Source organism: Ambystoma mexicanum, chromosome 6p, assembly GCF_040938575.1.
Source record: "Ambystoma mexicanum isolate Mex_15411 chromosome 6p, UKY_AmexF1_1, whole genome shotgun sequence".
NCBI classification, from domain to species: domain Eukaryota; kingdom Metazoa; phylum Chordata; class Amphibia; order Caudata; family Ambystomatidae; genus Ambystoma; species Ambystoma mexicanum.
This window is the reverse complement of record NC_090935.1, coordinates 1086864718-1086891730: the sequence shown is the minus strand read 5'-3', so window position 1 is coordinate 1086891730 and position 27013 is coordinate 1086864718. Positions and strand designations below refer to the sequence as shown.

The 27013-nt window shown below is 49.1% G+C and overlaps 1 protein-coding gene across 4 annotated transcripts in view; it reads left to right on the top strand.

Annotated features, from left to right (window-relative positions):
- The window catches only part of PRXL2C (peroxiredoxin like 2C), a 235895-nt gene that overhangs the window by 96129 nt on the left and 112753 nt on the right, over positions 1–27013 (top strand). For 3 of the 4 annotated variants that reach the window (XM_069625678.1, XM_069625677.1, XM_069625675.1), the window contains exons 3-4: positions 9890–9943; positions 10064–10169. In XM_069625678.1, the coding sequence (XP_069481779.1) occupies positions 9890–9943; positions 10064–10169 (160 nt within the window). The remainder of the gene's footprint in view (positions 1–9889; positions 9944–10063; positions 10170–27013) is intronic. The other variant, XM_069625676.1, reaches the window with a different exon arrangement.

Here is a 27013-nt window from a genome sequence, read left to right as displayed (position 1 = left end):
CCTGTGATTGCCAGGTGATACACACATGCCATCACACAGATGGCATGTACCATTGCTATTGAGTGAAGATGGAGAGGAGGGCAGCACCTATTCATTCAGTCCAGTTCCCGCATGTAATCACTTTTCTAATTCTAACAGGTCAGATTTTTCACCTGGAGCTGCCAGTCTGAAATGGTCCAATTGCACAGGGACATGTGTGTACAAATGATATCCAGGTAACAAAGTCACTCCACTTTACCATAGCCATGTCAGACATGTGACTAGTGGACAGCGACATGCCTAGTGAAAGTGGTGGAATGCAAACAAACTGACTGAATGAACAGTGAAAAATAAGCAACTATGTTGTGGCAAGGTGACACTTCAAGGGCAAATGGCGTGCAGTTGGGCTAGATGTGTACTGTTGGCAGAAGGGATACTGCTATGGCCAAATGCAGCTGCGCAGGAAGTATTGCATGAAGCACATGGCTGACCCATACGACTCAGGCGCACACACTCTCACCTGGCACACAAACAGAAGCCCTCACACACACACCATGCACATGGATGACACACACATGCATGTGCACTCACCGGACAATGCCTCGTAATCAGCCAGATCTCCCACGCCTTGGATCTGTTCCTCCGTGACGTAGGTCCCAGCGACTGACTCATGTGGAGTGAGTTCCATGTCTACTACTGGAGACCCACCTCCAGTCACTAGAGTTGCGGCATGACTTGAGGCCAGCTTACTCTTTGCCCTGCGCTTTAGGTCATTCCAGCGCCTATAGCAATCATTGGCTGTGCGCCTCACGATTCCAAGGGCACTTACGATGTCCGCAACGGTCTGCCAGTGTGCCTGGCGTTATGCAGGTGTGGTCTTGGATCCTGCAACAATGACCATATCGTTGTCATGTCCGGACACATACTCGACAAGTGCATTCAGTTCGTCATCCGTGAAGCTGGGCTTCCTGGATGGGCCGGACTGTGTAGCCGTGTCTGGGGCATCAGCCTGTGCCGGACGAGCACTCTTCCTCTTCCGCTTGGAAGGTGGTGGTGATCCTGAGTGTCCTGCGCCGCTCTGGACACTAGGGGCAGGAGCCCTGGTGGACTCTGTATCAGGAGTGTGGGATTGCACACTCAGCATGGGAGTTGGTGCAGGCATTGGCTCTAGTGTGATGGTGTCAGGGGGAATGTCAGCAGCATGGACTAGGACCGACACTGTCCTGGCTGGGTGTGTGAGGGCTGGGGTGGATGGAGCCGCAGCTGCCCCTGCAGCCTCTCCGCCCTGCCTCCTTGGTGCAGCAGATGACCTTGCTGGCCCAGATGCACGTGGCATGGTGACATCAACGTGCACCAGCGCACGTGTCATAGGCCTGCTGACCTGGAAGTCAGCCATGGAGTCAGCCAGATCTGGTGCCACAATGGGCTGGTCCAACAAGGGCTGAGCATGGATGGTGTCAGCCACATCAGCCTCAACGGGAGGGGGGGGGGGATTATGGGTGCCCTTGACTGGTCCTCCACACATGGGGGGACAGGCTCACCCTGCAAGTAACGACCACGTCCCCTACCGGATCCACCACGGCCACCACTTGTGGCTCTTCCACCTTTGCCACCCTTACGGAATCCTCGCCTCCCAGCCATGGCACTGATGTAAATGTGCGTATGGGAGTGGCTGTAAACTATTGTCCTGGGCAATTGGGGGTCAAAGGGGTTGGGTACCAGATGGTAATTGTACCCTAGTGCTCTTGCAAGGCTGATTGTAACCCCCGTGCTACGGGTCACGCTACGCACAGGAGCCCCAAAAAAGGGAGATGACGTGCACGCAACCCCTCCTAGACCACGTGTGCAGAAAGAAAAACCTGCACTACGCTGTGGCACCCAGTAACACAAGAATGAACGTATGCGTGTCACACGCAGCCTAGAATGACCTCTGATGGGGTAGGCTACACACGGGGCGAGCACAGATGTTAGATACGTGCGTGACTCACCGTCTGCCTGGTAAACGAGCGTGTAAAAGGAGCACGTTTGGTTGGCAACACCCCCGCCAAAAGAAGATTTGTACGCTGTCTGAGGAGACAGGACAACAGTAGAAGGGAACACTGTTTGAGGGAACAGGCCCAGGTAAACCAGCAAAAGCGAAAAAAGAGAAAAAGCTGTCCGAGGTAACAGGGAATACGAACTTGAAACGCCGTGAAGTAAATCGCGTGTGAAACGACAAGAAGTACAGAATTCACCCACTCGCTCTCCACGAAAAGCACGTACAAGGAAAACGTTTTCTACACATACCTTTTATACAGGGCCACACGTCCAGCGTCACTTACGCGGCGTGTACGCGCTAGGGCCATTTCCACCAATTACACGCTTTGTCACTTCTGCGTGTAGGGCATTTCCACCAATCACACGCAATTACACTCTGACGTGCAGTCTTTCCACGTGTGCTCTGTCATCACGTGCTGTGTGGGAAACACCCGTGCGGGTCACGTCACAGACGCGCTTACGTGCTGAAGGCCTTTCCTCGGTTTTCACGCTGACGTGCAGGATTTTCACGTGCAAAATCACTCCGTACCAAGCTGGCCACGCCTACGCACACGGAATACCACGCTCCTGCCCGGAAGGCCGAACTACTGCCCCCCCAGAGCCCCGAGCACGCTCCCACCTGCTGCTGCCTGCTGCCCCTGCACTGCTGGGGGGTGGGGGTGATAGGGGACATGGGTGGGGGCCTGGTGGAGGGTGCCCCTGGTGGCGGGGGGGTGGGGGTGATAGGGGACATGGGTGGGGGCCTGGTGGAGGGTGCCCCTGGTGGCCGGGGGGTGGGGGTGATAGGGGACATGGGTGGGGGCCTGGTGGAGGGTGCCCCTGCACTGCTGGGGGGTGGGGGTGATAGGGGACATGGGTGGGGGCCTGGTGGAGGGTGCCCCTGGTGGCGGGGGGGTGGGGGTGATAGGGGACATGGGTGGGGGCCTGGTGGAGGGTGCCCCTGCACTGCTGGGGGGTGGCGGTGATAGGGGACATGGGTGGGGGCCTGGTGGAGGGTGCCCCTGGTGGCGGGGGGTGGGGGTGATAGGGGACATGGGTGGGGGCCTGGTGGAGGGTGCCCCTGCACTGCTGGGGGGTGGGGGTGATAGGGGACATGGGTGGGGGCCTGGTGGAGGGTGCCCCTGCACTGCTGGGGGTGGGGGTGATAGGGGACATGGGTGGGGGCCTGGTGGAGGGTGCCCCTGGTGGCAGGGGGGTGGGGGTGATAGGGGACATGGGTGGGGGCCTGGTGGAGGGTGCCCCTGCACTGCTGGGGGGTGGGGGTGATAGGGGACATGGGTGGGGGCCTGGTGGAGGGTGCCCCTGGTGGCGGGGGGTGGGGGTGATGGGGGACATGGGTGGGGGCCTGGTGGAGGGTGCCCCTGCACTGCTGGGGGGTGGGGGTGATAGGGGACATGGGTGGGGGCCTGGTGGAGGGTGCCCCTGCACTGCTGGGGGTGGGGGTGATAGGGGACATGGGTGGGGGCCTGGTGGAGGGTGCCCCTGGTGGCGGGGGGGTGGGGGTGATAGAGGACATGGTTGGGGGCCTGGTGGAGGGTGCCCCTGGTGGCGGGGGGTGGGGGTGATAGGGGACATGTGTGGGGGCCTGGTGGAGGGTGCCCCTGGTGGCGGGGGGGTGGGGGTGATAGGGGACATGGGTGGGGGCCTGGTGGAGGGTGCCCCTGCACTGCTGGGGGGTGGGGGTGATAGGGGACATGGGTGGGGGCCTGGTGGAGGGTGCCCCTGGTGGCGGGGGGGTGGGGGTGATAGGGGACATGGGTGGGGGCCTGGTGGAGGGTGCCCCTGCACTGCTGGGGGGTGGGGTTGATAGGGGACATGGGTGGGGGCCTGGTGGAGGGTGCCCCTGGTGGCGGGGGGGTGGGGGTGATAGGGGACATGGGTGGGGGCCTGGTGGAGGGTGCCCCTGCACTGCTGGGGGGTGGGGGTGATAGGGGACATGGGTGGGGGCCTGGTGGAGGGTGCCCCTGGTGGCGGGGGGGTGGGGGTGATAGGGGACATGGGTGGGGGCCTGGTGGAGGGTGCCCCTGCACTGCTGGGGGGTGGGGGTGATAGGGGACATGGGTGGGGGCCTGGTGGAGGGTGCCCCTGCACTGCTGGGGGGTGGGGGTGCAGGGGGACATGAGCAGGTGTGCAGGGTAGTCCCCTGTTTTGTGGGCTGCCTGCAGGGGCCGTGGAGGGTGTACAGGGAACACCTGTGAGGACCCACCCAGCCTAATTGCGTGTGATAATTCCCGCACACCCCTGTAATACACGTACCCTGGCCAATCGCGTGTAGAACTTCCCGCACACCCCTGTAATACACGTACCTGGCCAAATCGCGTGTGATTATTCCCGCGCACCCCTGTAATACACGTACCCAGCCGAATCGCGTGTACAACTTCCCGCACACCCCTGTAATACACGTACCTGGCCAAATCGCATGTGAGAATTCCCGCGCACCCCTGTAATACACGTACCCTGGCCAATCGCGTGTAGAACTTCCCACGCACCCCTGTAATACACGTACCAGGCCAAATCGCGTGTGATAATTCCCGCGCACCCCTGTAATACACGTACCTGGCCAAATCGCATGTGAGAATTACCGCGCACCCTTGTAATACACGTACCCTGGCCAATCACGTGTAGAACTTCCCACGCACCCCTGTAATACACGTACCAGGCCAAATCGCGTGTGATAATTCCCGCGCACCCCTGTAATACACGTACCTGGCCAAATCGCATGTGAGAATTACCGCGCACCCCTGTAATACACGTACCCTGCCCAACCGTGTGTAGTACCTCCCGCGTACCCCTGTAGTACACGTACCCTGGCTAATCGCGTGTATGACTTCACGCGTACCCCTGATATGCACATTACCCGCTTTGCGTTCCTTTTTTGGCAGCCCTGTAGACTGGTCCAGGGTTAGCGCAGCCCTTTGCGATGATTTAGCGATTTTGATGGCTTTTCCTTGCGCGAGGGCGTTCTTGGGGGCGTTACTGGCGCTGCTGCAGGGTCGCTGCGATACTCTGCGCCACGGCTGGTTTGGGAGCCTGAAATCCATGAATACGCTGTGCGTGGAAATCGGTTTTAGCGCACGTGCCTGGCGCAGGCAATCGCACGCGGACACTCTGCGCCAGCCGCTTGCGACAATTTTCTGCGAAATTCTATGAATTACCCTGTTTGTGTGTAAATCCTCATAGCATTGTTCGCTTTATGCAGACTTTATGAACAATGAAAACATTTTAACCAATTTTCATTTCTGTTTATACCAATAAATAATATGTATGACTGAATATATTTTTCGTGTTTGCCCTACTTGTTTTCCTTGGTATTTCCCTATTTCTTTCTGACTTCCTAAGAAGCAGAACATTCATTGGTTGGGAAAATTGAACCTTAACTTAGACCATAGTTGTTTGGTCAATTCATAGTGAGAGTTACAACCCTGTGTTTACTTTGTGCTTTGTACCGAACTCTCACTGAACATGCAAGGGGCCCCCCCTTTTTTTGTAAAATGGTGTTTCCATGGGCCCCATTCCCATTGAGTCCTATTGGACTCAATGGGAATGGGGATTTACCGAATTCCGCCTCTGGAATTCCCGGGTCACCGGGGTTGTAATGCCCCGGTAATTCCGGGAATCACGTAGGCGGAATGGTAAAACGAGTCCGGCAGTAACCGAGCTGGAAAAACCGGCAGGTTACCGCCGGACTCGTAATGAGGCCCAGTGATACAGTATGTTGATGATTTACTGGTATGTAGCACAGCGGAAGAGGAGTGTAGAAAGGACTCAGTGACACTACTGACTTTGCTCTATGACAAGGAATACAAAGTGGACAGAGAGAAATTAGACTACTGTAAAAAAGAAGTGGTGTACTTGGGTCAGATTGTGTAAGCAGACGGGAGAAAGATAACACCAGAAAGAGTAGAGGCCATACACAAAACTCCATGACCAAAAACAGTGAAAGAGATGCAGCAGTTTTTGGGCTTGTGCAGTTACTGCAGAGCTTGGGTTTTTGATTATTCTACGTACAGCAGGCCTTTGTTGCAAGCACTAAAAAAAGCACAGAAAAACAAAACGCACAGAACATGGACAGCTGAAATGGGCGAAAGCTTTAATGAGCTAAAACACGAGTTAGAATGCACCAGTGTTAGCTACACCCAATTACAAAGAAAAGATTCACCTGGTCTCACATTCAGATGGAACAGTAATGACAGCAGTACTGACACAGAAAAAGGGATAGGGACACAAGTCACTTGCATATTCAAGTGGGTTTCTAGGTGCAGTGACATTTCCCATGTGAGCAGGCACTTGCTGCTGCTGCATTTGCCACTGAGAAAGCTTCCTCGATAAATATGGGGTGACTATTAGTTTTGTATCTGGAACATGCGTTATTTGCAATACTGGAGAAAACAAAATCAACAGTGACAACTCAGATATCTTCAGGGTATGAAGTAATACTAACAAACCCAGCAATAGAAGTGGTGAGATGCAGGACCATAAACCCGGCAGAGTTAATTGCAGAGAAAATAGAGGAAGGCGACCATGTATAGGACTGCATAGCGTGCATAGACGAGAGCAAAGGTAAACCCCTGGTTAAGGAAGAGGCGATTGAAAGGGGAGATATGATTTCCATTGACAGAATCTCCAGTATGGTACACATGAGTGGGTAAGGGAGCAAAAGAGGTAATTACGCAGAGGTTGGCCAGGGTAGACACAGTTTAGGTGTGGTTGCTAGGCAAAGAGCCATTCTTTCACTTTGGATCGAAAAGACCAGAAAGACGGTTCAGCTCTAATAGCTGTGGGGAGGGAGTTCCAGCATTTGGCTGCTAACACTGGAAAACTTGACCCCCCTGCTGTTGTCAGTTTATACTTTGGTATATTGAGGCAGTGCAGGTAGGTGGATCTGGTAGGTCTGGTAGATTGGTGCCTTGAGAATTTGTCTGACAGATATTGGAATGCTGTGTTGGCCAGACATTTGTGTTTAATGACGATTGTGTGAAGTTTAATTCTGTCATGTACTGGTAACCAGTGTGAGTCTCGTCTGATGGTTGAGATATGGCTGGAACGTGGTATGTGTAAGGCGCAGCGAATGGTGTTGTTCTGAATAACTTCAAATCTATTCAGGTTGTGCTCAGAAGGGCCTAGGAATAGGGTATTACAATAATCCAGTGTTGACAAGATCGGGGCCCTGGCTAACGTGAGGCAACTATTTGTGGACAGAAAGGCTGTGCAGGCGTTGATTAATTTATTAGTGTATGCGGTGGTGGAGGCTGTGGAATGTACTTGTTTTTTTAGTGAAAGGGTGGAATCTAAGTAAACGCCAAGGGTTTTAACCTCTTTGGCAACTTTGATGATATTGCCATCAATGTTAAAGGATTTGTACCGGTGGTCGAGTTTGTTGAGACGGGCTTGGGTACCGACGATCAGGAGTTCCGTCTTGTTGTCTTTTAAGCAGAGTCTGTGTGTAGCTGTATTTCAGGATAGATTTCATTAAGCTGTTTAGAATCTCTCTCATAGCAACCAGTGAGTGTGATGAGGATCTGAGTGTCATCTGCGTAATTTGCGTAGGTGACACCCAGGTTATCAAGACGATCAAAGAGGAGCTTAGTGAAAATATTATTAAGCGTAGGTGAAACACACAAGCCTTGTGGGACTCCATAGTGGATGGGTACTGGCTCAGCGGCCGCAGTGGGAGCAAAGACTCTGGTTGTTATATTTGTGAGGCAGGATTGGATCCAACTAGTGGCATTTAGTGAAAATGCTGCTGCGGTAGTGATATGTTCAGTCAAGATTTGATGGTCCACAAGGTCAAATGCTGCTGATAGGTCCAACAGGAGAAAGATGGCCACATTGCCATTGTCTTTGGCTTCGTCCATTTGGATCTTTAGATTCAGGAGGGCTGTTTCCGTTCCATTTCTGGGTCTGAAACCAGATTGACGCAGGCCGAGAAGGTTATTGTCTTCCAAATATTTTTGAATTTGGAGATAGGCTACTTCTATCTAATATCTTTAAGAGGAATGGGACCGTTGTTATGGGTCTGTCATTTGTTGGTATGTTTGAATCTAGGTTGGGTTTTTTGAGGAGAGGCATGACCCATGCCTCTTTGAGGTTGTTGGGGACTATGTAGTTTTTGAAGGACGCGTTAATCAAGGCAGTGATGAAAGGTGCCCGTTCTTTTGCACCTTCCTTAATGACTGGAGCTGGGCAGGTGTCTCCCTGGCAGTTAGAAGGTTTGAGGCCTGCAATTATGTTTGCCACTTCTTCACTAGTTACTGGGGAGAAGTGGAAAGGAGGGCAGAAGGGCTGTTGTGGTGTAGGCAGTTTGCGTGAGTGAGTACTGGGAGGGAGGCTATTATTTTTGTCTCGATTTTGTTTTGTAGTAAGATTAGTTTGTCTGATAAAGCTTTCTGGATGTTCGCACACCAGGCTTTGTCTTTGGTGCAATGCTCTGTAGGAGGTGCTGGAGACTCCAATTCTTTTAGGATAGAGAAGAGCTCTTTGGTAACAGATTTAGCGTTATGAATCCTGGTGTTGTAGATCCCTCTTTTAGTGTTGGTGAATGCAGCTTTGTAAGTAGCTGCCCCAGAAGCGATCTTTCCTTGTTTGGGGTTCAGGCTGATTTTCTCCAGTTAGCTTCGGATAATCTTTTAACGTTACGTAATGCTTTTAGTTCGGTGGTAAACCATTTGTTTAAATGGTCAGCCGGTTCTGTCTTTCTCAGTTTCAATGGGGCAATTTGATTTAGGGCTTGTTCACAGGATTTTAGTTGACATGTGGCACGACCACTTCGATTCACAATTCTTTGCCTTTCTTTCACTTTTGCCAGTTCTCAACTAGATACCTTACAGAGACCTTCGAATGAGCACACGCGCAGTGCCGGACCACTCTGTCAAAGGTATCATATCTTGGTTTTAAAGTTCAAACACTCATCTGCAGTTCAACTTTACTCGCGTTGGTTATCTCACGCGAATTATCACACGCGGTTCAAACAATGTTCATTTCGGCGCTCGCCATTCAATGTTGCCACTTGCAACCCTATCTTCAATACAGACCGGTCTTGTACCAGTTTTCCCAACTCACCGGGTGTGTTGATTTCACTGATGCTGCTTTGTTCTTGGAGTCAGGGACATTACCATGGCAGCTGGCTCTTCTTCCTGTTCATGTTGTAAAAGGGGAGGCAGGTTGCGTTTCTAAATATCCTACCTGGTATCCCACTCCCCGAAGACCCCTCACCCAGGTGATCCTCCCGCACTGGTCCACTCCCAGGAACTGGATCCAAAAGCGATGGCCGTGTCCTGGCCACTTGGATGACAGATCCCCGGGGACTAGTTGGTGAGACACTTTCTGGTTTCTCACAGGACCCAATCACAAAATATAATGTATGCTTTTCTATAAAGGTCTGATGTGCAAGCGCCAATCACCTTGGTGTGGGGAGATCTTTTCATGTTGCAATGTTACTAATGTCATTCAGCTTGACTATTATACAAGTCTTAGATTTAGGGGTGTTTCTTTGATAGCTCCTTTTCACGCGGTTCTGTGTTGCAATCTGTTTGAATATAGCTGTCCCAGCTGCTTCGGTGCCATGAATAAAATTGTGTTACTTTTTGCACCAGCGTACACTCCCTTTTGACTACTTTTGTAATTTATATTGGTACGTTATGAGGCTACCCCCAACACATTTTGATAAAAGTAATATTTTCAGTTTGATAATCAAAAAGATAATGGTTGTGGTACAGCTTTCGATTTTCCTCATGAATATCTAAGTCATAATAGTATATGTGTTGTTTTTATGGTTGTTGAATGGGTTGTTATCATTTTAAAATTTAGTTCTGATTTGCATGCAAAACAATCCTATTTGTTTGAGTGACTTTCATGACTTTTCTTTATTTTAAAGGATGCTGATATCAAACTTGTAGTTATTGGGCAGTCATCTTACCAGCACATTGAGGTAAATGCATTCTCTTTTCTTTTGGTGTTGCACTTCTAACCTTGAGTCACATTTCCGGTGCTTCAGTGTTGCTCTTTGGGACATTTATGATAGAAAATAATTGTGTTATTCTTTGTTCAGCCTTTTTGCAGGTTAACAGGTTATTCACATGAAATATATGTAGATCCGGAAAGGGACATTTATAAAAAGCTTGGTATGAAAAGAGGTGAGACCTTCCCCATATCAGGTACGAAACTATTTAAAATTGGCTAGTTCAAAATGAAATACTGTTTGTCTCTGGCTGTGAATTAGAAAGCCATTGGTGGAGCCAGATTTTATCTAGCAATTGGGCATGCACTGAATATACCTGGCCCTAATGTAGGGGTCCCTTTAGACGATGGCGAGATTAATGTAATGAATTGGAGTGCTTGTTTTTGCATGCTACCACAACCAGTCCAAAGTTTGAACTTGTAGAAGGTATGTCCATTGCATTGTAAATAACATATGTTAACACTGCACTTGAGAGTGAGATTTGTACATATCCCTCTATATCGGCTGAATCTGCCGTCCCACTAACACAGTTTTCCACTATTTTAATCCAAGTTTATTTCAGATCTCTACCGGACACAGCCTTCCAACGACACTTCTTATCATTGCCCACTAGGTGCTCCCTGTTATTCGCTAGAGCTTGCAGCCCCGACACTTGTCTGCCTTGGGCACAACACACACGGATGCACTGTGTGATGTAGAGCTCCTTTCAATCTGCTGCAACAATGCTATTTTGTTTTGTACTCTTGACACTAATGAGCACACTCTATTTTGATATTTATTAATTAATTAATGGATTTTTCTTCTGGATAGTCTACCACATGTATCAATGTATGTCAAATGGTATTTACATCATAATTGGATGTACAGTGAGTACGGGACGATACTGTCCAAGACCTAAGGATCAACAGGGTTACAGGGTGCATTCAAATTATAATTTTTTGGTGTCTATGACATAGGTTGAAACAAAGCCTTTAGGCTCTAATAGCGATATGCTCTAACAAAACAAGGATACTCTTCAATATAACATTGCAGAAGTTAAACCAACACAATTTAGTGAAAGGAATGTCTTTATTATATTTCCAACAACAAAATGTAGCAATAAGAGGAAAGAAATACATCAAACGCCCCCCCCGCACCCCACCAAAACCTCCGAACAGCCATATTACAACCCAAAGGGATGTTTAAATGTCCCTAGTCTGAAACAGTTTGTGATCAAGGTTGTATAACCCTGGATGCTTTATGCAGTACATTCACAGTTCCGCTAGGGTTCACACAAAGTCTCGCACAGTTCTTGTGTGCTCCCCCGGCCCTTGACCGCTTCCATAGAGATTGCCAGCAAACATTGGAGAGCTGGAGCCAGGAGTCCCCCCCCCCCCCCCACCTCCGATCCACCCGAAGTGCAGAATTCTGTACCAGTCATTGGTTTAGGACGAACAAGAGCATACCACTAGCTTAAGCTACTTGGTCATCGCACCTGGATCGGATTTTCAGTGAGCCTCCTTGAACTGGCTTTTCAGTAAACCTTCATGGCTCATATTCTCAATGAGCCTTTCTGTCTCTGGTTCTTAGTGAGCAAGTTTTTGTTGTTGTTTCATTAGAGGGCTGGTCATTCCCACTAGTGTACAGCCATGGTTCATCAATAGCCTCTATCTTCCGCTCTCACTCTGCACCCATCTCTGGGTCTTTATGCTCTGGCCCTACACATCCTTGGGCCCAGATCAACAAGGCTGTCCATGTTTCAAAAGCTTTCACACTGGATGCATTCCAGGTTAGGCCCTATTTACACTGCCACCAAACGCTTAGCACCAGCTTTTGCCGTTGCCCGGTTGGCTTAGTTGATGCTGGTTGCCTGCTCTGGACCTCAGTCCACTTCCTCATCTGGCTCCAACCTCTCCCTGCTTTTGATATCTTCCTCCTTACTCTATTCACTTCTCCCCTCCAACCTCCTCCTCTTTTACCTCTCCTTTGTCCTCCTCTGTCCCTCCTACATCAACCTCCCGTCTGTTTCTCTCTTCCTTCCTCTGTGTCTCTGTCTCCATCCCTCTCTCTCTGTCTCTGTCTCTCTCTCTCTCTCTCCTAGGCCAAACTCTCTCTCTTCTAATTTTCCCCCTCTGACTCTCTATTCTGTTACCACACCCTCTACCTTCACACATTGGAGCTCATTATATGTCTGGCAGTATACGTTAAATGTGGTGGTAACGGTATTACTGCCAGTTTTACTGCCCCACAAAATTAGGAGGCAACGGTAATACCATCAGTGGTAATACTGCCAACGGAATGAAGGCCAATAGTATTACTTCCAAAATCATAAAATGGTATTACCGCCATATTACAAGTTGGATCATGGAGGTATTACCATTCAAATTGGCTGGTAATAATGCCAAAAGCACAGTGCATTTACCTCCACTTTCAAAGACGAATATGAGAGCCTAGAGGTGACACCTATTCAACCTCTCCCACAAGTAACATGTGCATAGAAAATAAAGAAAAGGGGGAGGGCAACATATTCAGGCCAATAACACCTATCGTTCAGAAGGACTAGACTTCTCTAAACCAAGAAAGTGAAACACTTATTTATCATGCTGGAGAGGAAATTCCTTATGTTTCCAGGTCCCTATACACCAACTTTCCATCCTGAGAACACAAATGTTACTCCGGCGGAGAAGTGGGACATCCAACTCGACATAGTCCTTCTAATTTCTTATTCCCTCCCAATTCACGGCAGAGAAATCAGTCCACAGGATAGAAAAAGCTGAGGGGCCAACTCGCCTGTATTTTTTATGTAGAAAATACATCGCCAGTTTTGAAGAAGGGAGCTTTATACTCCTCTCAAGAGAGGGAAGTCCCAAATCCACAGTAAAAATCTATATTTATATGCAGGAAACCAAACCCTTTGCAAGCTCCCTGCCATTATATAACTGACATAGGTCTGGGATCAGCTCGATGCTGGGAGTAAGGAGTGTGCAGTCCACCCACGACTATTATAATTGGGGTGGGAACCGTCCTTTAAGGGACCAGTACCTTGCATTTATGGTGACGTTGAAAATCTTCTCTTTACTCCAATATCGGTGACCTTTTTTGGGGAAACCCTGGATATAGAGGCAGCGGTTATCCCTAACTACCCGAAGTGCTGGGTACCAATCTTCCACAAGTAGACCAGCGGTTAGCGAAGATAAGTGCCCCCCCCCTCTGACAGTCGCACACCTGCACTGCCCTCCTGGAAACCCCTGCACTTGCGGACTGTTCTCTGTATTCCTACAGTCCTACCACTAGCACTTGACACCTGATGCCTGCACTTACCCTTCTCCCTTGCACTTGCCACCTGCTGGCCATACTTTATTTTGTTATTTATTCTATTATCCCATGTATTGCACTGTCCGCTTCCCCCCCGCACTTCCCCTTCCCATGCAATTGTGCGATCTGAATGACACTTTGCCTAGTAGGATCGTTGTCTGTCTTCCTTCTGTTCCCCCTCCCTTGCCTCCTTCGCCTTGAAACATTTGTGTATAGGCGCGTTATAAATGCCTTATCATATCATATCATATCATAACCCAACAAGGTATGTTAATGCCAACATTAACCGAAGAAGCTAGGGTAAAGACTGCTTTTCCAACTTCCTTCAAACGGGTAACCCAACCAGAGCATTCCGAAAACTCTTAATAATCCCTGCTATAACTATTCACCCTTGGATACTTTGGAGGTAGGTCTCAATAATTTAGAGTGACCTATGTGGAATTGTAACATTTGGTAGAAATATCATGAACCAAGAGACAGGTCTTCCCAACCCTGCAACTAAGACCCGAAACAAGGAAACAATAGTGAAGCCAAAACTCATAAGGGAAAGGGTCTGCAACGCATCGCTGGATTCAGTCACTTCTCCACCGGGGAGAGCCTTTCCTTGTCAGGCTAGGTAGGTGAGCCCGCTACGCAATATTCCCCCAAGGGATGGCAACCAGCAGAACCTCACAGGGAGAGTCTCCCCCTTGGGGACAAGAACTCCCAAAGTATCAAAAATTCACTGAAAGATAGGCTGAAGACCGCCTTCCAGCCAACTGCAAATCCTTGGAGGGCCACGAGAGAAGGGCTGGAGGGAATCCCCAACCCTGGTCGTGCCCGAAGTAAAGCACGTTAAGAACGGACCCGTGGAAGGCAGTCCACCAACAGAGAACGCCAAGGAGAGAGAAGTAAACTGAGGTAGTGGCAAGGAAAGAAAGGGAGAAATCCTTTCCTCGCCTAGAACACCCACGGATAGTGAGGAGTGTCCACCGAGAGAACAAAAGCCAGCAGCATAGCCATCCTGACCAAAAGCGGAGAAGAGGTCGATGCTGACCCTGTGACGCACAAAAGGAGGTAACAGGGAACCGGCGAAAAGAGCGAATACAGCAATTGCAATAACTGTAAATGTCACAATTACAAAAATGAATAGAACGAGTATAGTGATCCTACTCATCTCAGTAGAAATCAAAGTGGCGAACAGAGTAAGTATAAATACTGGGGAGGGGACACCCTAATCCTCCCAGTGAACCGCAAAGTGGCAGTCAGCGTAATAATCAATAAGGGGTACCTCCTACTCATCCCAGTATTGCTGAGAAGTATAAGAAGAGTGAAGAAAACTCAGAGACTCAACATACTCATCCCAGTGAGTGGTAGTAGTATAAGCAGAGTGATGATCACTCCTTGGCTTAGTGACACAGAAGTGTTTATAAGTGTGAGAATAGATACAGGACCCAGCCTACTCATCCCAGTGATACAAGAAGTGTTTATAAATGTGAGAGTAACTACGGACTCAGTCTACTTATCCCAGTCACACAACAAATGTTTATAAGAGTGAGAAAAACGATGACACTCAGCCTACTCGGCCCCGTGACACAGCAAGCATTTATAAAGACCAAGAGAAGGTTTGCGTAAAGCACGCTGTTTTGGGGAAATAAGGAAGCAAAGGAGCACAGAAAGTCAAGATCAAGAGAAGAGATATTTAGGTTCCTTTAAATTTTTGGGGAAAGGGAACCTTATAGAGACACTTCAAGAGGATGTAGCCTAAAGGGGTGAACATGCAAATATTGCAAGGAGAAAAGACTAATCTCTAAAAGGAAATGGGACACTGTTAGGGTGACAAAGTCCCAGAGAAGAACTAAATGAATTAATCCAAGAGATAGCCAAGCATCATTTGAGCATCATCTGTTAGGGCCGAACAGCCTATCCAGAAGAAGAGATATTCTCCTGGACCTTTGTAGATTCTTTCTTTAATGATAGGGCCAGAATAGATTCGTTTTGAGTCGGAGGACAGACTGTTTACTTTTTGGACTTCACTACTGATGAGGAGCACACTAGGTTTTTCCTTTAGGTAGGAAACCCCAAAAATAAGGATAGATAGGTCACTTCCTTATTATTTCAATAAATCACTTGTTGAATATGACAAAAACGAGTGGGTCTCCTTCTTCTGAAATACCACAGTAGTCACAAATAGAAGAAGACACATTCACACATAAAGTAATGTCCTAGCATTGCTTCTAGTTAACTTGTATTTAATACTCAAGTGTGAAAATCCCCAACAAAATACCCTCTCCACACTCTTATCCTCAACACAACACCCTCCTCACAACCTCATCCACACCACAATAGCCCTGCAGTCTGTGTAATACATGTGTCCATTACCGCTGCCTCTTGGCACCCTTTGTCGTGGGAGTAGCAGCACAATAGGTGCAGCGCTGGCAGCGCTGTGGTGGCATGCTCACCACCCATCCCTCAGTAGGGGTGGCTGAAACGGAACTGCCTGGTTCACTGCCCCGGACATGCTGGAGGGATGGATGTTCCTTTCCTCCCCCGGTGCTCAGCAGTACATTCAGAGGAGATCAGAGTACATATTTTATTTTATGCATCACATGTTGCTTCACTTTCCATGGTTGGTTCCTTTTCCCTCTGGTGGGAATCTGCTTTGAGTCTTACTTAAAATTGTTGTGGAGGTTTGTGCATTGACCTTCTCCGGTATCTCTCTGACCTCACAGGATTATTGTTTCCCAATCAGTTTTTATGTTTGACCAAGCAAGTATTGTATATAAGGGCCCCATGTTGCACTCTAACTACAGTTGGTCCGTCATAGAGCGCTATATTCGCTCTTTGTCATGGCAGTACAGAATATCTGCCTTCTGCCGTTCCACCAAGGGTCTTTGTTTCCCTCCCCATATCAGTGCCACCCGCCGTTTAGCCAGAATTTTTAACAGCTCTATCACTTTCCGTGTGCTCTTTGGTATCAGTTTAGTATATCCCAGTAACGCCATTTGTGGACTCGGTTCTATCTCAACCCCCATAATGCCAGACACCGTTTCAAATACCTGTGTCCAGAATACTAGTGTGGGGGGCCACTCCCATGCAGCGTGTATAAAGTCAGCTGGGGTCTTACCCTATTTCAGATAGCTGTCTAAAATATCTGGGAGGAACCCCTTAAGTCGGGCATGTGTATAGTAAAATTGGTGTAGGTATTTAAAGTGTATCAGTTTGAGCCTTGCACTGATTGCCCCCTTCCTTGTCCCCTTGCAGCAGTACCTCAACTCCCCAGCTAGAATCTCCCATCCCAAGGACAGCTCCCATTTCCTTCAGGGAGAGGCTTTTGTCTCCTCCCGTACTGTGAGGCAGGCGGCTTATAGTGTTGAAGTCACCTTGGTATCACATTGGCCTCGGAGTAGTCTGTTTAGGATTGGTGCTATCTGTGGTTGTCTGGGGAATGTGGTGAACAGCTGTCGCATAGCTACTCTCAACCTGTAATATTGGAACACTTCCAGTGCTGTGATCTCCCCCTTACCTCTCATTTCCTTTAGTGTGATAAACGTCCCGTTTGGGAAGAGGTCACCGAAGCAAGTAATCCTCAATCGTCTCATCATAGCGGTGAAACTTGCTTCCGTCATGACAGGAACACCAGGAATGTGTGCAACCGGCAGTTTGGGGGGGAGTATAGGACTTCTTCTCTAGATTTACATTCTAAACAGGTCCACTCATTGCATGTGACCGCTACCATGTTTAGTGCCCAAGAATGTCTGCTGGGTGCCGTGAGAATAATGGATTGTAAAAACGATAGCTCTGCCACTGCTCTTTCCACCTCCACATGCCCTCTGTCCCTCTGTTCCCTGAAGCAATAAAGGAGAAACCCTGCTTGCACCACGTTGTAATGGGGTTCAAGTCTGGAAGAGCTAACCCCCCTCGTGTATGGGTGCCATCAATTTGTCCCAGGAAACCCTAGCTTGCTTACCCGCCCATATAAACCGTATTACCACTGTGTTCAATTTCCGGAAGTATTCCCCAGGTATCACTATTGGAGCATTTAGAAATACATACTGGAACCTAGGGAGCAACGTCATTTTGACCAACGAGATTCTGCCATAAATATTCAATGGTAAGTTCATCCACCTGTCCATGGCTGCCCTCGCCTGTTCGAACGTGCTTCTGTAGTTGTGTCCATATACCATCTCTCTGTCCCTTGCAATGTTAATCCCCAGGTAGCGAGTGTAGTCTATGTGCCATTGGAATCCCCAATTATCCCGGTATTATTCAACACTTTCAGTCAGGGGGAATAAGACAGATTTCCCAGCGTTTACTGTTCATCCCAAGAGATCACTGAATCTCTGCACATTGCGCATTATCAGGTCAAGGTTGTTCTTGGAATCTTTGATGAACAACACCATATTGTCTGCATATAACAAAATCACCACCCTGTGGTTGTATATGCGGATCCCCCGGTGCGTGTGAAGTTCCCTTATTCTCTCTGCCAAGGTTTCTATTGCCAAAGTGAACAATAAGGGCGAGAGCGGGCACCCTTGTTGAGTTCCCCTCTTCAAGGAAATGTATGATGTGAGCTGACCATACACCCGGACTCTGGCTACCGGGTTTGTATATATTAATGACACCATGGTTATAGATTGCTCTCCCAGTCCCATTCGTTGCAGTACGGTCAATAGGAATGGCCACTCCATAGAGTCAAACGCCTTTGTGGCGTCTAACAGAGCAGCCACTATTGGATCATCCTGTTGCACCGCAGAGATCGGGCCAAGCATTCGCCTTAACTGGTGTGAGGTGGAACGTCCTGGTTGAAACCTGATTGATCCGCCCTCACCATTGTGCGCATCAATGGCGCTAACCTGGAAGCCAATATTTTGGCCAATATTTTGTTGTCTAGATTAATGAGTGAAATTGCCCGGTAGGAGGAGCATTCGTTATGAGGTTTGCCCTGCTTGGGCAGCACCACCACCACTGCCTCCCTCACGGACCCAAGTAGCTGACCTTCCTTGAAGCTCTGTCGGTACATCTGCAGCAGGTATGGGCTGATTTTAGTCGCATAGTATTTATAAAATTCGACCGTGAGTCTGTCCGGGCCAGCGGATTTCCCAGATGGGAGGGATTTCATTGCATTTACCACTTCTTCCAGGGTTAACTGTCGTCCAAGCCGTTCCCTCTCCTTGTTTGTACACCAGTGTATGGCCACCTGATCCAGATAGGTGTCTTAATTCGCCTTGGGAGGCATGGGTCTGAGACGAGTATAACCGTCTGTAAAAGCGGTGAAACTACTGAATTATTTCGTTGTCCGCATATTTATCCACCCCCTGGTCATCTGTTATAGCCAAAACTCGGCACGAAGATCATCCAGTTTCGCCGCCCTAGATAGTGTCCTGCCCTGCTTCTGCCCCTCCCCCATAATGCCGTGTAGTCATCTTACCCCATATGAATTTCATTTCCCTTTGTGCTAATACCTCAAATTCCTTCAGTTGCATTAAAATTTCCACTTGTTCAAGCTGTGATGGTGTGGGGGATGCAGACTGTAGTGTTTCTATGTGACGCTCCTTAAGAGAGAGTCCCCGTCTTATCTGCCGCAACACTACAGATTCCCTCGAGATGCAGTCCCCTCTTATCACACACTTAAAGCTTTTCCACAGGACCCTGTGTGAGTTCACCGATCCATCATTTACTTCAAAGAACTGATCTATCGCCTCAGCTAGGCCCTCGCGGAAAACCAGGGCGTGATCAGACAGTGTGCACGCTAGGATCGTTACCCCCGTATTTTCCCCCATCAGTGTGCGCAAGACCAAGAAGAAATCTAATCGTGAGGCTGAGTCGTGGGCAGAGGAGTGGTGCGTGAACTGGCATACCTCTCGGTTGCTGACCCTCCATACATCTCCAATATCCAATGCCAGGCACATCCCTTGTAGTTTGTTCACCCCTCTGGGAATCATGCGATAGTTTCTCCCTGTGCGATCTCATGCTGGGTCCATGACCGCATTAAAGTCCCCTGCACAGATAACCTCCTCCAGTGTGAGCTTCCGTAGTTATTGATCAATTCAATCTAGTGTTTCCAACTTTTCCTGATTAGTAACGTAATAATTGACCAGGGTATACAGCTTGCCTTGTATAATTCCCTGCCGAATCAGGCTTCTCCCGTCCTCATCCTTAACCACATTTATTAATGGGCGAAATCCTACTGAACTATGGATCAGTACACATACCCCTCTTGTATACGAGGAGTAGGACAAAAGTACTGATGGCACCCCCAGCCCTTCCTGAATTTAGAGTCCGCCCCTGGCACTAGATGGGTTTCCTGCACTTGCCACCTCAGTACAGGGGTTCATGCACTATTGTGCCCCTCTCTCAGTCCCCTTTCTCACTTGCCTGCTCTGCTTGGGTTTGTCAGGGGGGCACTGCCGCGTGCGGTGCAGTCGTGGCAGCACTCTAATGTGTTGTTGCTTCTCTCCGGTCCCGCTGGGTTCCGACTGCTGCAGGACCCGTAATCCAGCACGTCTTTATGCAGTGGGCCTCCACTACCTCCGGCGTAGCCTGGAATCCCCTCACGGGTCACACATCCAGCTGCACTCTTAACTAAATTGCTGTTGTTAAAATCTGGGTTTCCTGTGCACATTGTGTTGCAGATTAATCAGCCCGCATGCTCCCACTCCTCGGGGTGTAAGGCCGGTCCGACCAACCTTCTGGCTAGAGTCTCGCTTCAGTTGTTTAACTTTATTCCTCCTCCGGAGTCTGTGTGACTGTTTTCCTGGGGGGGTCGGGTCAGATGCCGCAGTGTCTCTCTTATTTCCCAGCCAGCACTTGCAGGAGTCCTGGGGACTTCGTCGACCCGAATCAGCGCGTGGAATCACTGCGGTCCCACGTCGCTGGTGCAGCTGATTTCTGCATTCTTCCTTCTAGTGCTGGCGGCCCCATTTCGAACTGCGCAAGGAGTTCCACTCCACTGCCCCTGCTGGGTGTCGGGACCACCACAGACTTCCCAGCTCCACTTGTGTCTGCCGGGAGTCTCTGCACAGCCGGATGCTTTCCCAGTCACAAGGAGCCCCTCGGGTGTTATGTCTTTGGGTGGATTTCTTGTTGTGTGCCCAATTTCTCCCCGTCCCTGCAGATGTTCCCAGCTGCAGCTGTGTCGGCAGGGGGAAGGTCGCGGCTGGGCACCCTCCCTCACCATGTTGATCCAGTGTTATGTGGGTGCGAGCGCCTCATGGCTTCTGCCCACCGGGTGTCACCAACCTCGATTTCTATCTCTGGATTGCAGCCACCTCTCGTATGCGGTTGCGGCTTCCCAGGGTCACCGGCACGCTGCGACCCCACGCTCACAGGTCTCTGGTCGCTCGCTCAGTGCAGCACTGGTATGGATTGGCCCAGAGTTCTTTCTGTAGTCGAGCCGCAGTCGGTAAGCCTCCTTTTTTGGCTGCCTGCTTCGAGGCCAACTGGACCCCTCCCGCTCTCCTGTTAAGGGCCGGCTCCTCCTTCCCGCCTCCAGGCCACTGCGCTCCTTAGCACAGCAGCACCCCAGTATTCAGGTTTCCGGGCACCCCCAGACTTCTGGTGTCGCCACTGTGGGGTCACGGGTGTCCTGATGCTTGGCATTGCTTTTGGGATAATAGCACAGTCAGGAAACCTCAGGAAATTTGCTGGATCTCGTTCGGTGATCAGGAGTTCACGGGCTCATGGCCATCTTGGCTGGGCTCTCTAGCCCCCCGCCCTTTCTGCTTCAATAGTTACACAATAGCTAGTTTTTCCTATGGCTACCTTGGCTTTGGCCAATGTGAGTTTAGATCATGCACATTGTTCTCAACATATAAGCAGTGCCTCCTACAACCCTTGGGATTCGTATTGCTTCCATCTGGTTTTTGGCAATGCTTGGTGATCTCAAATTGCCCAGGTTTAGCTTTCTCCTGGCTTTGGCAATGCTTGCATGCCTTAGTTCTTAAAACTCTTTGCCCACCAGGTTGTTGCAATCTTCACACTCTAACAAAAGGAACATCACACTTACTTTGTTTCATTAACCGCCACCTCAGTGGGTTTCTGATAGTTCGGTATTCGATAGTAACGCCTCTGTCACTCACACACAAACAATGCGGCTGACCTGGCTCACGCGAGCAGCACCTGAGTGCACCGGTACCACTTGCAAGTGGGGAACACTGAGTAAGTTGCTCCTGCTCGGTGCTCGCTGGCAGATCGCACCTTTGCCTCTCCTGGACCTGTTAAACAGTTTGTTGTTGGTCGCTCTTGATGCCACCACACCAACTTGGAGCTTCCCAAGCTCCAACGAGTCTACTGCATGATCCAGTCACTGGAGATCTCTTGGCATTTTCCACCACACCGACTTTCTGCTGCACAACCTCTGCAAGGGGGATAAGCAAAGGCACTGGCCCTCTCAGGACCCTCAATGGTCCCGGCGTCTTCTCGCTCTCTTAATCCTGTCTCCACCCGCAGACACGCCCCCCACAGCATACACTGCTTCCTCGGCTTTGGCATCTCTGGCTTCTCCAGCTTCTCTACAGTCTGCACCTGAGGGGGCCATTGAAACCGCCCAGTCTCCCTCAGGTGTGGACAATCTCTACTAATTAACTGATTACTACAGTTTTGTTCCTCTGCATCCCTCTTCTTTGTCCTAGTACCAAGGGAATTATGGGACTTGAAGTCCTGAACCACAAAGTTTGTTGTCATAATTAATCTGCTTTAGGGTTGGCAAGAGCCAAGGAAATACCAGGAGGTGCAACAAGTACAAGGTGGTTAACCAAGTTACAATATAGTCTCAGGAGCGTGTGACACCCGTGACATTTGCAAACCTCACTGCTGAGGACAAGCAGTGGACAGGTGTCAAAGGCCAAGCAATCAACGAAGGGTACCAGTTGCGTGACCTGTAATTGGTGGACTGTGTGATCTGACAACTGCGCCTAGACCAGGTGACCCTGAATGAAAAGCCTCTGAAACCACCTACAAAGAAGCCTGTGTTGAGCCAAGACGTTATTGCATTTTGAAATCAAGTGTTCTTTTGAAAGCTTGAAGAATTGAACTCTTTTAGGTTTGAAAGCTGTAAGATTTGAACTCTTGGGGAAGGTAACCCCTGCATTTGATGAACTAACTTGAAATTGGGGAAGGGGAGCTGAGTACCAGCCAGCGAGCTAGAAGAAGCTCTGAACTTTACCTTGAGCACTATTCCTTTTTGATGCCGACATCCCTACACATTTTGTGTAGTTAGTTGTGAGGGCAAGTTTAGGTTTTGGACGCAGACAGATGTTTCATTTTGGACTTCCTCATTCATCGACCCTGCCTTTTCAGTTGAATGAACATTTTGTTAAGAAAACGTGAACCTGCTGTCTGTGCCAGACTCATGGTGCCTTCACCGACTGTTTAATTGACAATTAATATTGCAACGTCTCGTTGGAAACATGTTGTACCTGCTAGTACTTCTCCTTCCTTTCCCATGATGTAACTACATGACTTCATAGGGCATACTTCTCAGCCCTTTGCTTCGGATCCATGTGCATCTCTAACCTGTGCATTTACGTGTGGCTGGACGTGAGTGGCCTTAACTGTTAAGAACACATTTGGCTTGATTAATATCAGAACATTTGATGTATTTCCTATTATATTTCCTACATTGGTCAATCATCTTCTTGCTTCTATGGTCATGAACACCCATTTCTGGATATTCTTACTTGAAGTGCCCATGTTGCTTGGTACTTGTAACTCCACTCCTAGCTGGATGTTTTCCGACAGGGGGCAGTGTGTGTCTTCTGACTGACAGACTTCGTCTTGTGCACACTTCTGCACATTACCTCGTTCTCACCGAGCTGTGTCCTTTGTTTTGTTCGTTTTTAAAGCAATGCATACAGATATTATTTGTTATATGTTTCACTTGTTCAAGACTTCGGAAACCTGCTGTTCTCTGCTCCTAATCAATCCCTGTGCAGCTTTTTGTATCTTTCCTCATGTAATCTGACCTTGCCCTTTGCCATGTCTGAGACAAGCTTGAATGATCTGTGTTTAATCACTGAACATGTGAGTGTTTCTCTGCAGACTAGTTTTCTAACTACTGTGAAGAGCTGCTTCTACGAATTCATTTCTGGCTCTAAAATGGCACAAATTTCATCTGTTTCATGTGACCTTACCAATATGAATTTCTGTATGTTCCCTACTATTTCTTTTTTTTAAAACATTTATTTATTTGACTTGACAACACACAGATAAACAGAGATGGTCACAGAGCGACATCAAAATACACTTTACAGAATGCAAGCTTTAAAGTACAGTGTTAAGATTCCGTATAAATCACAAGGGTAGAATTCTAGACAATGTATTGTGATCAGTACTAAAGGAGACACAATTCACAGGGCAGCATTATTGAGGGGAACGGAAGGAGGAAGAGGGTTCAGAATCTGAGTTTGAGGTCAAGGCAGACATGTAACTATGGAACTGACGCTAAATATCCCTTGGTCTCGAGTGTGGATGTTGCAATACACCCCAGGCCTCCTTGGTATCATGCGCCCAGGTGACTGTCCTGAGCCACTGTGCATACATGGGCGCTCTAGGACGAAGCCAGCACATCAATTTGCAGCGTACAGCCAGTACCATGCAGAGTCCCGCTAGCCTCTTAGAGTTACGTCCCAACTTGGGAAAGTCGTGGAAGAGACAGCGCATTTGGTCAGGGGTCTATAGTGTGATCTAGTATGTCCGACAGTGTGGAGCATATTTTGGTCCAGTATTGAGTCAGATGTGGGCAATGCCAGATCATATGAATGTAGGGTGCTTGGTCGACGCCACATCTGGGGCAGCTGGGAGGAAATTCGTGAAACATATGATGCAGTCTAGTTGGCGTGTGATGATATCTGTGCAAAACCTTAAATTGTATTAATTTGAACCTAGAGTTATAGGACACATCCTGGGTGCGAGCGCACATTCGGGACCAGCGTTCATCGGTAATCTCAACTCCGAGATCCTCTTCCCACCTGAGTCTCAGTTTGGTGAAGGAGGGGGCAGCTCTAGTCTGTAGTAGGCTGTAGAGTCTTGACACTTTCCCTCTGAAGGAGTCGAAGGAGCAGAGTTCTGCAATTATGGGTTCGTCAGGTAGCAGTATGGGGAAGTTGGGGTATCTGGCTTTGAGATTCCTCCGAAGAGAGGAGTATTGTAGCCATGCTGAAGGCTTCCGCTTGAGGGACAGAGGGAGGTCTGTCCATTCAAGAAAGTTGCCCTGTTCATAGGCATCGCGGAGTGTCAAGAAGCCTGCATCAGCCCAGCGAGATACAATGGATTGAGGAATGTATGGGACATCAGGGAAGAAATTCCAGAGTGTGAGGTCCCCATGGAATGGGTGAGGTGTAGCGACCATTAACCACATCTTGGCGAGTGCTAAGGATGTACTAACAATGAGGCCTTCTGAATCGGGGTCAGGTGGGACAGGTTTGAGGATGAAGGAACCAATCGCTTGTTCGCTGACCGTTAGTTTCTCTAGGTGGACATGAGGGGGGGGGGTCTATGGTGTTAAACCAATGGGAAGCAAATTGAGATTGGGCTACCATCCAGTACCTAATGAAGTCGGGGGCGTCAAACCCGCCTAATTCCTTAGGGGTGGTCAGTGTTGTTAGTTTGAGGCGGACTGCACCAGAATGCCAAAGAAAAGTGTTGGTTATGTGGCGTAGCGACTTGAATAATTCATCGCCTGGCCATAAAGGAAGATTGGTGAATCGGTAGAGGAGTTGAGGTAGCACTACCATTTTAAGTATTCCGATTCTACCTGCTAGGGAAATGGGGAGTCTAGCCCAGCTAGCAGTTTTAGTGGCCAGGTTTGTGAGGTAATTCTGGTAGTTGTCGACGCGCAACATCACTGACTGCCGGGAAACTTCCACCCCCAGGTAAGAGATGTTGGATTGAGACCAAGTGAATCCCCTTAGATCCGAAGGTGTTTGCATGGAGTCTGTGAGCAGAAATAGGACCGATTTAGAACAGTTTACTTTCAACCCAGATATGTGTCCAAATCGGGCTACATCACTCAGAATTGGGGCAAGATTGATTTCTGGGGAGCGGATGTAAAGGAGGGCGTTGTCGGCGTATAAGGAGACTATCGGCCTGGTCCGCCGTGCGCAAGCCTCTGTGAGAGTGTGACTGGCACATCATATCAGCAAAAGGTTCCATGGCTATGGCAAATATTAGCGGGGGAAAAAGGGCATCCCTGTCGTGTCCCTCTGGCTATTTGGAAGGGGGTGGAACACCTGTCCTCAGTGCGGACCCTGGCTGATGGGCCGGTGTAGAGCAGCCTAACACAGGTTCGAAAGTTGGGGCCAAACTTGCATTTTCCAAGGACTCTCCAGAAGTATTCCCATGACAATGATTCGAAAGCCTTCTGCATGTCTAAGGTGGCTGCCACCGCCTGTGCCTTCAGATTGGTCCTAATGATCACATTGAAGAGTCTTCTTAGGTTCAGGGATGTGGACCTACCTGGGACAAATCCCGCCTGGTCAGGGTGAATGATGTGGGGCATGAATGTAGCCAGTCGGTTGGCCAGTAGTTTGCCGTATATCTTGATGTCGCAGTTAATTAGCGAGAGGGGCCGGTATGAGCCGCATTTGGTGGGGGGTTTGCCGGATTTGAGAAGGACTGTTATCATTGCCTCTCGGAGAGAGGGGGGGGGAGTATGCCTTTTTCACACGCCTCCTCCCACATGGCCAGTAAATGTGGAACCAGGTGAAATTTATAATGTTTATAAAAGTCCATGGGGAGGCCATCCGGACCAGGGGCTTTTCCTGGCGCCAACGACCCAATGGCTTCCGTTAGTTCCTCAGGAGTAAAGGGTCTTTCCAGGGAGATGATGGCGTCAGTGGACAGGACCGAGAGAGGGAGGTTTTCCAGATAGGAGTCGATTTCTGAGATATAGGGGTCATCGACTTTCGCATACAGGGAGGTATAGAATTATAGAAATTCTGAGTTGATGTCTTGTGGTGAGGTAGCTAGTGTTCCATCGGGCCTTTCTATTGCTGGTATGTTAGGGGCTCCAAATTCCCGGCTTATCAATCTGGCTAGCATGCTGCCTGGCTGCTCTCCCTCACCATACTTCCTTACCGACTGAGGGCTGTCCAGGAATTTGACTCCTGTTTCTGCAAGGCTGCGGAACCTGTCTAGCTCTGACCCCAGAGATGCTAGTGTATCAGGGGAGTGATCCTGGGCATATTGAGTCTCTAGGTTAGCTAGGGACGATTCGCTATCAGCGATATCCGCACGGATACCTTTCAGGATGCTGCTCCCTTTGGATATGGTGATACCCCTAGTATATGCTTTAAAGGATTCCCAGAGGGTGGCTTGTGATGACACAGAGTTCGTGTTAATCTCAAAGAATTCTTCGATGGAAGATTCGAGTTCGGAGGCAAAGGCCTGATCTAGGAGGGCATGGGGCCTCATTCTCCACTGTCTCGTTTTATCATAGTCTTGGCCCCAGTTCAATGAGATCATCAATGCTGAATGGTCTTATAGTGTTCTGGGGAGGATAGCCAGATGGGACAGGCACCTGATCAATATGTCTGATATGAGCCATCTGTCTATCCTAGAATGTGAATCGTGAACTGAGGAATAGTAGGAGTATGTGCGGGAGTCAGGGTACATAAGCCGCCAGGCGTCCACCACTGCTAGTCGAAGGAGAATTGTAAGAATCATGTGGGCTGCCCTGGAGAGCTGGCAAGGTCTAGAGCCCGATCTGTCCAGGTTGACATCTAGTATCGTATTAAAATCGCCACCCCATATGATCGGGACCAGAGG